At 53.2% G+C, this 12,206-nt stretch overlaps 1 protein-coding gene across 1 annotated transcript; it reads right to left on the minus strand.

Moving 5' to 3' along the window:
* Nucleotides 1-2,248: 2,248 nt before the first annotated feature.
* LRRC15 (leucine rich repeat containing 15) lies at nt 2,249-3,961 on the minus strand (the record flags this gene model as incomplete). Its single annotated transcript, XM_079922833.1, has 1 exon — nt 2,249-3,961. The coding sequence occupies one exon, from the start codon at nt 3,959-3,961 to the stop codon at nt 2,249-2,251; it is 1,713 nt and encodes a 570-aa protein (XP_079778959.1).
* Between the last annotated feature and the right edge of the window lie 8,245 nt (nt 3,962-12,206).

Below are 12,206 nucleotides of genomic sequence, written 5' to 3' on the forward strand. Positions count from 1 at the left end.
GAGGCGAGCAAGCCAAGCTTCCCCTTTGGGCCCCAGGATCAATATGGCAGGCCACCATCAGTGGAATGGTGCCCGTGCCCCAAGTTCTGGACTCACATCATTTTGGACCCTGGCAAGCCTTGATACATGTCCGCCAGGTGCTATAAATAATTTGAAAACATTTTGGAGACCCTGATTCACCTTGGGGATACTATGTCTTTTGCCTTAACAGGCCCCAGCTCTCCCAGATTCCCTGTGACAGAGAGTGAAAAGCTACAAATGCACAAGTTCTTACACACTCATTTTGTTGGGACCTTTCAGCATCATGCTGTTAAGGCCCAAGGGAATTTCTTATTTGTCTCGTGGGGCAGAGGGAACTAGTAAAGGCCAGTCAGGATTGAGAGCAGATTTCCAGATCCCTGTAGTGTTTGATGCAGCTCTTTCCTGGGCAGACACAGATACGGGAAATTCTCCATTTCACTGTTCTTCTAAACTGGTATACCAGTTGTCCAGAGAAAGACATGCATCGTCCTGAGTGTACTTCCTTTACCAGTGTGAATATATATGTAGCAGGAAGGATGGTGAGGGCAGGCATTCATGTGACTGCAACTCTGGACCAAACAACTCAACTCCTGTAACCAGACCACAGGCAGCGAGAGGCTCCACAGAGGGCCCTGACCCAGTGTGACCTATCTGTGTACCCATGTTGCCTGCTGTGTATGAGAATGCTGAAATTCAGTGTCTAGCTGACTGTAATGTCGATGGAGAATTTTACCACAACCAGAGGGATTGCTGGGTTCCATTACACTTGGCTGTCCAATTAAAGGATCTCATCTCTGAGCTATTTCACTTTCCCAAACGGAGAGTGAAAATTAAAAACAGATATAGGCATATCATGCCCATAAAAGGCCCAGGCAGAGGAGCCTCCAATGAGCAACAGACAGCTTGTTGGCAGGGTAGGGTGTGTGGTTGCACGGGCCTCTCTAGTTGAGATGCCTCTGACCTGGCCAAGCCTGGTGCTTCAAGGTCTGGGATTTAATACAATTTCCCGTCCAGGCCAGAGTGTACCTACATCGTCTCCTCCAACCCTGGCAGCTGGGCCTTTGCAAGGGCTGGCTGCAGGGGGAGGGCAGTGAGGGGCTCATCCTGACCCATGGGGAGCCAGTTCCCAGGTAAGGTCATGCCACCTCCACAGGCCCCAGTCTCCTCCGGTAACAGCTCAGGATGGAGGATCCTGGCGATGTCTCGTTTCTTAATTTGGGTGCTGGTTACACAGGTGTGTAAAGTTTGTGAAAATCCATCAAACTAGACACTATCATGCTTTTCTGTATGTATATTACACTTCCATAAAAAGTTAAAAGAGAAAAATCCTGGGGGTGAACACGAGGACCCCCAGACACGAAATTGCTTTCTCCATCCAGTACCAATAAGCTGATTTTCAAGTTTTCCTGCGGGGCGGTGAGAAATTCTACATGATTTTATTCCTTAAAGGACTGAAATTTTCAAAGCAAAGTTTGCAGTTCAGAAATATCATTCTCTAAGCGGCTAAACTTGTTGCACCGGTGCCTTTCTTCCTTTTCCAGATAAAAATCACAAGAGATGCTGAGGGTAGTCCGGCCTCCAGGACCTGAACAGCCTCATTTTTCCCTTCTCTCTTGCATACCATCCTGAAAGCCAGGGCACTTGGCAGTTCTTAAGAGATCAGCTAAATGGTTTGAAGCCTTCTTCGAGGAGAGAAGTCACCTTGCCTTCAGGAGTAGGAAGTGAAGGGAGACCTTTCATTGAGGGGACAGGGTAGAGCCATGTCGCAAACAAGAGGAGCGAAGAAGGGGAATCAACTTACATAATACTTGGGAGCGGGGCTGTCCCAGTGGAGAACCATTGCCACAAAGTGGCAGGTGTGTAATAACTGCGTCTATAGAGGTTGGCAGGGGTACAGACGCAGGGAAGGTGGTTTTTGGAGGAGAGCTGGTGAGGCTTTAGAGGAGGGGCTTTCTTGAGAGAAGCCCAGGGATGTGAATTGGGAACACCGCAGGGTTTTTGCCACAGTGGGTTAGTTCTCCCTGTTGGTAAGAAGGCTCTGAAAGAACCTCTTCTATAGGAGAACCAGGCAGGTCAGGAAAAGGTGGGGACACCTTTCTCTCGGGGACCAGAGAGAGGGGGAGCAGGGGATGGCTCTGTGGACCCAGGGGTGGAGGCGGAACAATGAAATCCCGGATCCTCTGGGGGTCCCACGGTTCCCCAGCCCTGTCTCCAGCCTCTGCCTTTCTTAACACTCATTGGGTGCCTTCATCTGCATCAAGACTGCATGGTTCCTCTTCTTGCAGAAGCAACAGCAGATGCAGGCAGCCAAGGAGCAGGCCAGGGCGATGATGCCAATCACAATGGCAGCAATGGTCAGCCCGCTCTGGGCCTGGGTCATGCCCCCCGTGTCACGGCTACTGGTGGTCTTGATGGTGGTCAGACTGGTGAAGTCAGTGGTGGAGGAGACGCAGGTGGTGTCGGAGTAGCTGGGTGTCTCTGGGTGGGTGGACACCTTGGGGACCACTGAACCCTGGACACTGGAGACAACATTGTCATCGATGATGATGAGGGACTGGCCTCGGACATTGGCTGGGCTGAAACACACCGGGGGAGTGTCTGTCCCCAGCCTGGCCTTGTTGAGTAGGAGCCAATTGTGGAGCGGAAGGATGTCTGAGTCACACCTCCAGGGGTTGTCATAGAGCCGCAGGTCACACAGCTTCCCCAGGTGATCGAAGATGCCCAAGGGCAGGTTCTCTAGCTGGTTGTTCTGCAGCTGGATGGCCCTGAGTTCATTGGCGTTGGCGAAGATGTTGCTCGGGAGCTGTCTGAGGCGGTTGTTCTGCAGGGAGATGTTCTGCAGATTGGCCAACGTGCGGAAGACACTCCCATCCAGCTCCTGCAGCACATTGGTGTGGAGGGACAGCTCCCGCATCTCCACCAGCCCATTGAAGGCATCCGGAGAGATGTAGCTGATCTGGTTGTGGCTGAGGACCAGGGCCTGCAACTGGCGGAGGCTGCTGAAGACATTGTCTGGGAGGGAGGCGATGTGGTTGTCATAGAGCCAAAGCTCACGCAGGTTGTGCATGGGTCCAAAGATGCCCGGAGAGAGCTCCTTCAGGGAATTCCCGAAGAGCGTGAGCCGGTTGAGCTGGGGCAGCTGCATGAAGATGCCGGAGGGCAGCTGGGAGATGTGGTTGTTGGACAGATAGAGCTTCTGGAGGTTACGGTTGTTGTGGAAGAGGCCAGGAGACAGCGTACTAATCTGGTTCTGCTGCAGGGCCAGCTCCTGGAGGTTGCCAAGCCCGTCAAAACAGCCCATGGGGATGTCTGAAATCCTGTTCTCATACAGCCGGAGGACCTGGAGGTTGCTCAGGTGCTGGAAGACCCTGGGTGAGAGGTGGGTGAGGCTATTCTTGCCCAGATTCAGCTTGACGAGGCCCACCAGGTGGTCGAAAACCCCGTCGGGGATAAACTCCAGGTGGTTGCCGTGCAGCTGCAGCTCCTTGAGGTTGCTGAAGTGGGCGAAGTGAGTCGGCTGGATCTGCACCAGCTGGTTGCTGGACAAGAGGAGCGACTCTAGGTTGTCCAGGCCCTGGAAGACGCTGACGGGCAGAACCTGAAGCTTGTTGTTGGCGAGGCTGAGGTAGCGCAGTGAGCCCAGGTTATGGAAGGCACTGGGCGCGATGTGGGACAGCTCATTCTTCTCAATCCGCAGGGCGATCAGGGCCGAGACGTTGAGGAACGGGGATTCGTTGAGTTCGGTGATGTGCGTGTTGAGGATCTGCAGGCTCATGGCGTTCCAGGGCAGCGGGGTGGGTACCACCACGATGTGCGCCCCCGTGCACTCCACCTGGGAGGCCCTGGAGCAGGTGCACTCTCTAGGGCAGCCATGGTTGGCCCAGCCCACAGCCCAGGCGTGGCAGCCCACCAGCAAAAGGAGATAATGTTTCAGTGGCATGGCCTCTGCAAGGAGAGAAAGGGCACGAGTCAGGACTGCCTCACTGACGCTTCAGCTGTTTTTAAGCCAACATCAACCTTGGGTGCCAAACGCTGGCTTGCCTTTGAACCCCATCACCACATACGCATCTCATGCTACCTGTGGTCTGGTCTGCAGCCTCTTCGTCTTCCCCCAGGCCTTCCTATTTCCATGCCTTTGCCCAAGCCATTCGCCCCACTTGGAGGGCTCTTCATCCTCATCCAAATCTTCCCCACACTTCTAAGTCTAGCTCACAGGCAGTCACCTCCAGGAAGCTTTCCAGGATTCCATGAGTCAGCTTTAGTTACCCTCCCGTGCAGGCGATTTTCCCAACTTCCATTACGGCCTAAGCCATAGCAGCCACACATGGCATTCACTGTGTCCCCGTCTGTCTCCTTCACTAGTCAATAGGTTTTGCAAGGGCAGGGATGTTTGTGTCCCGTCCCTATGAGCTCCTTAAGTCAGGAGCAGTATCTTATCCACCTCTGTGTCTCTCAGAGCACCTGGACTTGCTAGTTGAACGTGGCTTCCTCAGGAGGAACAGATAGGACACGAGATTAAATAAACAGGGCCTGAACCTGGGGGAAGATGCTGAGGCCACAGATATGAACACCTGTGGGGAGAAGCAGCAGCAGCCAGCAGAGCAGGACCACACTGCGATCTGGTGGAAAATACTGCAGGGAAGCTCAGCCTTCCGTCTCCCTGGGCCCCGCCGCACAGCGACCAGCACTGCCCCATCACCGCCACCACCAACCTGCCCCTGTGTTAACCCTTTCACAGGGGCTTCATCTAGGTTTAATCCAAACCACCTTCCCAATAAAAGGAAACTATCCACACCACTTCCTGTCTCTCCGGAAGGGGCTGCTGTGGGTCGACCGACGTCTGGGGTCTGCCTTCTGGGTACCAGTCCCAGTTTCCAGAAGAAACATTGGGTGGCCTTGAGTAAGTCCCAGAAAACTTAGGGTAGGCCCAGACGCTCCCGCAGACATGGTGCTGATCTGGGAATGGAGTCAAAGTCATGGAACGTTTGGTGTTTGAGATCAGGTCTATACAAACAGAAAGTGGAGATGGGGGGCATGGGAACTGGGCCCTACATGAATATTTAAGGACCACAGATTAGCTGTTTGACTCGAATGAAGCTTGAGGCCTCCAGGCTCAGCTTCCTCATCTGTTAAGTGACAGTGATAACCTCTGCCCCCTCCTGAGGCCGCCATGAGGAGCAAATTGAAGAAAGGCTGTGAGGGTGTGTTCTGTGCAAAAGTGTGAGCATGTGCCAAGCTCCCCTACAATGGCCCTTGCAGACTCTTGGAGGCAGGAAGGCCTCAAGGTGCTTTTAATCTTGGCATTCTTAGTCAAGGGACTATAGATTTCTGTGTGTGTGTAGGACACCTGTAACTTCCATCTGAGATTCAAAGGGGTCTCTAACTCCCAAAGGGTTAAGACCTGCTGATCATGCATGCCCATCATTTTGGGGGAATGCAGGAAGCTGGGAAACTGAGGCTCAGAGCTTAAAGCCAGCATCTCCAGATTCCTGGATGAGAACCGTGAGTGTTACTGCAGTGCCTGTCCTTTTAATGAGCAAAAGTCCTGAGTCAGAAGGAATTTCAAATGATGGCCTATAAGGCATAAACTGGCTGGGTGGAGAAGGTACTTCTCTGGCCTTTCTTTGTTCCCCTGAACTCATGGAGTCCTGAGTCTGGCCCATAACTCAGAATAATCCAGGCTTCCCAACCTGGCCTCAACTCAATGCACCCCTCCCTGCTCCCAACAAGCTTACTCTGAGGACAGAACCCAAGTTCATCCCCCACCCACCCAGGCCTTGATTGTTGCCCTAGTTACAGCCCATCCAAGCCCTGACCTGCTGTACTTTCCATCAAGACTCAAATTATGTAGAACTGTGGAGAAATGAAAGAAAAACAACAACTTGACAATGGAGTCTAGATTCAAAGGAAGGGGACCAGATTAAGCTATGGACACATCTAAAAGAATGAACTTGTATAGATAAATGTGGGATCCAGAACTTGAGAGCAGAAAATGAACAGCTTAGAAAGGAGGCACTGAAAAAGTGACTTAACATCCACCCTTAGGTGTGAGGGCGTTTTACTGATGGTAGCAGAGAAAGAAGACTGCTCACAAAAGCTAATGTGATCTTAGGCTGCATTAATAGAAGTATTAAGTATGGAACAAAGGAGGTGATAGTCTTGCTTTACACCACCCTCATCAGTCCACGCCTATAATGCTGTTCTCAGTTTCACCCTGAACTTCAAGAAAGCCAAAGACAAACTGGTCTATTGAAGGCCTTCTAGAGAACGGTAAGAGGATGGTGAGGGGATGCAGAAACCAGAACATCTGAGCATCCATTGAAGGAACTGTGGATGAATAGCAGAAAGAAGAGAAGATGTGATGAGCCTGCAAGCACTTTCTTAGTGTTCGTGAAGGGCTGCCCTGGGATAAAGCAAACAGCCTCAGTGTGGCTCTCGAGGTCGAAACTCGTCCACAGAAGCTACGGGGTCACACGCATTTCAGTTCTTCACCGAAGACAGCTTGTCTGAACCAGAATGGACAACCTCATAAGGCAGGAAGCTCCCCATCCCTGAAAGTGTTCAAGCAGAAACATCGTAAGGAACCTGGAGAGAAGATTCTACACCTGGTAGAGTATTGGACTAGATGACAGCTGTCCATCACCAAGACTTTAGGATTCTAAGGCTGAGTCCCAGGGCAAGGATATGAGAGCCATCAACCAGGACAGTTGTGCCTGTGCTCCCAGGGGGTCCACGCAGACAGTTGTGGGTGTTTGCCCATCCCCTTGATATATGTGTGAGAGAGATCTACCCACTGGACTGACTTACAAAATGGGAAGCGTCTCTCCTGGTGATGAGCCGTCTAGCGCTTAATTTCTATGTACACTCCTATGCCCAGGATGCTTCAAAATGGTGTTGCAGCACAAGTATTAGGGACTAAATTAAAGTGCCCGTAACCTGGAAAGCCCAGGGCCGTCTCTGTCTAGTTTCCCCATCCATAAATGAGGGTGTGGGCAAGGAACCCCTCTGAAGACCCATCTCAGACCTCTCTGAGTTTGCACTCCCCAGCTGCGGAGGGGGCATCAAGCCAGCCCCAGGAAGGGCCCACGGCCAGGGGTGGTGCCTCACGTCTCGGGAAGAGGAGGAAAAAGATAACTCCCTTATGGGAACAACTCCCTTATGGGAACAGAGCCACTACTGTTTAAAACGAACCACACTCAGCTTAACGAATATTGCAAGAATTTGCAGATTTTCCCTTTTATAAATCCTCGTGTCTGCAGAGCCCACTCCAGCACCACATGCACTGCTTTCCTACTTTCCAGCACTTGTTACCGCCACGGCTGGCACTGACTGCTGCAAAGGACCTCCAGGGAGCCTACCCCAAACCCAGCTGCAGAGCCCTCAGGGGAGGGAGGGGCCGCAGGAGCAGGCTGGATAACCAGCGGGGCCCTTGGATTTCCAGCAAGTGTGGCCGGCGTCCACGGCAGCCTGAGGCCCTCAGGAGCCCAGCACACAGTGGACTAATAGTCCACGCTGCCCTGTGCCGCTTGGCAGCCATGACAGTTAAAGACCCACAAAGCTGCCCTAATTACACCCTCCTCCTCCAGGCAGCCAAACGTGTCCTTAGTCACTGCAGCGACTTGGTCCAGCCCCTGTCTTGGGAGGGGGAGCAGCCTGGCGTCTGTCGCTGGCCCAGGGAATTCACTGAGCCCGCAGACACACAGAAGGACAGACAGACAGCTCACCTGGGCACTCTGACGTGGTCCCTCCCCAGGAGTGGAAGCGCTTGGACCAGGCGCTCTGGCTCTGGTCTCTTTAGCAAAAACAGCCTCTATGACTCATGGGCAAACACGTAATTAGCCTCGAAGCCCTGAGCTTTGTTGGTTGGTGGGTTGGGACTTTTGGGTTTAATACCATCATCACATTCCTGAAACACGAGGTTCCCTCGGAGGAGACGCCTTCTTATTTCAATGCCATGGAGCAAAGCTTTCGGAAAGAACCTCAGAGACGGATGTGCTACTCTGTCTTAACTCTAAGTTGGAGTGTGAGTTTAGGTAAATTCTCCAGACCTCAGTTTCCCCTATTGCAAAGACTCCCAGGGGCCCTTGGCAGCTCTGATATCTTACCAGAGACAGAAAGGAGATTTGGCCTGAAGCCCCGCCCTTCCCACCACCCCCTATAGGTCACGGGGAACCACCAGCAGTGCCACCTTCACATGGAGGCTTGAGGACATTGCATCCATCTTTTCAGGCCCACCTTGCTTCCAAAGTTTTCCAGGCAGGGCAATCCCACTTGTTAACTGGCGCATCTTCACACGGCCCAGAGCCATTTCATGGATCAGGGAGCTGAGAGGGGGGCTTTAGGGAGGCCCCCTCCCAGCACACCTGGGGAAACTGAAGCCCAGACAGGAAATCTCCCTCCGTGGCCTGTGCCCTCCCCGCACAGAGATCTCCCAAAACATGGCCTCATCAGCGTTGAGACGTGGCCCCGTCCTCCGAGGGAGATGCCAGGCCTGGGGCTGTGTTGTCTCCCCTGCACACAGCCGGCGTCAGCCCCAACCAAGGCGCTCCTCTCTGCGCGGTCCAGCGGGTCTGAAGCCACTGTCTGAATGAGAGGCTCACTGTATCCTGACCTCCACGTCTCGCTTGAAGGGGGTAACCGCTGTGTTCCCCAGATCAGTACATAAATGTCGCCTGGAAGTGCCTGGGAAACTCGCTTAATAGAACCGAACTCACAGCACTGCAGTGATGAGGACTGCACAAATTAATGCATGTGAAGCCCTTAGGCTTGTTCTTGGCCCAAAATGAGTACCCGATAAATGTTACTTACAATCATTGTTCATCTTGTTGAGTAAAGTCAGAATCTCTGGAGGCTCGACCCACAGAGCTCCTGATCCCTAGGTCCGGGAGGCAGGGGGAACAGCCCAGGACCCTGCACATTTAACAAACGCCCCAAGTGGCTCTGATGCAGGGGTCCACAGCCCACACTCGGAAGCACCACTGGAGGCCTAGACCAGCTGGGACCCCATGCTCCTGACCTATGTCATTTACTGCCAAGACAGAGAGATTGAACCCTGGATTGGGGAGGCTAAAAGTCAGGCCATAGACAGGTCCAGCCCCCTCTATCGATACGTCCTTCAGTGGCCCTTTCTCCATCCCTGTCAGAAATCTGGAGTCTGAGCTAAGTTGAACCCAGCAGTAGAGGCTGCTCCCAGAAGCAGCACTTAGAGCCCAGGGCATCAGAGATGCCAAGGCCTTTTGAGCCCATCTGGTCAAACCATCTGGTCATTTTGTAGATGGGAAAACTAAGGGGCCCAGAGGAAGTAGGAGCCTTGCCTGGGCTCACACAGTCAGTGGAAGATTCCAGACACCCAGATCAGGACTCTAACTAACCATAGAGCTTGGTGGTCCCCCTGAACCTTATCATGAGGCTTAGGACCTCATCAACCACGTGTCCAGCTGTGCCTGGATTCGGGGAAGAGGTGGCTTCTCTCCCTCCATTCTAAAATGATCTCAGGCTCATCTACAATCTACCCTCCAGCTGCCCAGCGTGATGAGTCAAGGTCAAGTGCCTCTCCCAACTCCCAGGCTGCATGGTTTGAGAGATGTTCTTCCTCAAGGCTGCTCTGATGCTCGTGTTTGCTCAGTTTCACCTGAGTGGCTTGGAGGAGTGGATGGAAGAACAGAAGAGGTTGTTCAACCAGAAGGGGGTGATCCCATCGTCTCAACACACAGCCCGGCTCAGGGCTCCACCCCAAACACATCCTGGAGCCCCAAGGGAAGAGCAGCCGCACCCTCATCCTCCACCTGCCTCAGTCACCGACCCCATCTCTCATGGCCCATCAAGGTCAAAGTTCAGTCCATTCGTTTAGAAAAGGAAATGAGTACGAGGAAACAAGTCCTTTCCAGCCCTGGGGTTAGGGGAGGTAGGGCTTCTGGCAGAGGCCAGAGCAGGGCTGGAATTAGCTTGGCAGAAGTGGCAGGACATACTGACAAACTCGCCAGCCGAGCAGGGAGACGCTTCCACTTGGGGCTTTTATTTTAAAAGCCATGGGCTACAGCCCCCTTCTCAGGGTAACACCTGGGGGGCCCAACTTAGATAAAATGGACCAGTCCCTCATCAAAGCATCTTGACAGAAGTTTCTAAATCCTGTGTCCCCAAAGCCCAGGGAGGCAGTGAAACCAGAAGCTGCTGTCAGTCTTTCGCGGTCAGGATTTAGGGAGGCAAACTGCCACGTGTAGTCACAGCCGTGGGAGTGTTTGCTGGCAGGACCGAGCAGGGACAGCTTCTCTCCCAGCTCTCCTTATTTCTCCACATCTGGACCTACTTCCAGTGGCAGCCCACCCCCCTCCATTTACTGAGCAAGCCCAGGTAGTGTCCCCAGCCCTGGGAGAGCCTTTCCGTGCCCTGACTTGCTGCAGGGTCTGTTCAGAACCCTTCCCCGCACCCCGACCTCTCTCACATTCTTGTCTCATCCCTGCAGAGCCCGCCCAGCTGACTCAAGACCACAGGCAAATAGGACTGTCTGGCCCTGAAAGTACCCCAGATGTTCAATCGATTCAGAGTATAAGAAGTGACAGCCATTAGAGAATTTCTAAATTACAGAGCCAGTGGCACCAGCACTGGTTGATATGGTGATATAATCCTGAAGGAGAAGCCAGAGCGTGACAGACAGGCCTCCAGCACCTTCAGCCTGAGTGACGTGTCATCCAAGAGAGAGTCGCAACCTGCCCTGAGGTCACACACTTGGCCCTGGAGGTAGACTGGCTCTCTCACACTTGGCACGGTGGGAAGCTCTAGAAAAGTCCTGGTTTTCCACAGGTGGTTCCTTGGCCCCGCTCCTGCCTCTACATTTGAGCAGAGAATCTGGTAAAGGTTCAACAGTCACAATTTTAAATGCAAACCAGCTTCATCACAAATCCATCTCCAGCCCTGACTCTCCCTTCCCAAAGCCGTTAGTGGCCAAGGCAAGAGGGGAAAGCCGCCAGAATGATGGAGTCGCCTAAGCCACACACAAACTTAGGATCTGGAACAACCCTGAGTCCACAGCCGAATTCCAAATTGGAAATCCAAACCAGGCGCCAGCACATCTGCTGAAGCCACTTTTGTAGCAACTAGAAGTCAGTCTATGAAAAGAGGACAGCTCTGTCACTTGGGATACCCCCATTGGTCCTCAACAGACCCAAATACAGGACAGGCCGCTGGTGGCCACCATAGTAAGTGCTGGGGAAGAGGACTTGGGTTCAAATAACCTGGATCTTAAAAAGAGAAACTCTTCTCCCAGTGGAGCTAGTATCCCGTAAGAGGTAAGCTCGATGGGTAACTGGTGTGATAATTTGAAAGTCAACTTTCAAAGTCAACTTTTTGCCGGTCTAAAACATCTTCTCAGTGTCCCAGGTCGACATCCAGGACGGGTCGGGACTAAAAGAGTAAGAGGCTGGTCAGGGATCCGCAGAGAGGGGCTGTGGCCCCAGGCACCTGGGTTCGGCCACGTGCCCCTCCAGCGCAGGCTCCACCGGCCGCGTTCTGAGAGCATCCCCAGGCACAGCGCCAGCCCTGCCCCTTCTGGACGCTCTTCCCCGGGGAGCGGGGTCAGCAAAAAAGGAGGGGGAGGCTAGCCGGGTCCTTCCAGGCCGGTGGGAGGGAGGGAGGAGGCAGGAGGCCAGCCCTCCTACTTACCAGCAGCTCAGAGCCCGCCCGGCGGCCGTCAACCAGAGGGAGCCAGAGAGGAGGACGTGGGACGGCTCACTGCTGCTGCAGGAGTGCGGCTCGCCGGTCCCTCCCCGTATTTAAAGGATGCCCGGCGTGAGTCACCGCCAGGGGCAGTGTCGGCGCGGTGGCGGGGAGGGGCACGCGCGCCACTGCAGCACCCCGACGTGCGAGGACAGAGAGGTGCGGTGTCACCCAAGGAGGCAAGCCTGTGCGCTCAGCGGAAGGGGTTTCCTTCTGCCAGTGTTTTGGATTTTGTTTTTCTTTTTTAAGAACACATTTTCCTCTTGTCTCTTTTCCTCCAGTGTTTCTTTTGGAGACTCTGCTGCATTGGCCGCTGCGGTTCTAGAAAAGATATCCGTTCTTTTCCTTTTAAACTTTCTATTCGGAAGTAATTTCAAATTTAAAGAACATTTGCAGGAACAATACAAGGAACTCCCTTATTTGCTTAACCCGATTCACCTGTTGTTAAGGTTTTGGAAAAATTCCGAGGAAAG

The sequence above is a fragment of the Stenella coeruleoalba genome, assembly GCF_951394435.1.
Source record: "Stenella coeruleoalba genome assembly, chromosome: 5".
In the NCBI taxonomy this organism is placed as follows: domain Eukaryota; kingdom Metazoa; phylum Chordata; class Mammalia; order Artiodactyla; family Delphinidae; genus Stenella; species Stenella coeruleoalba.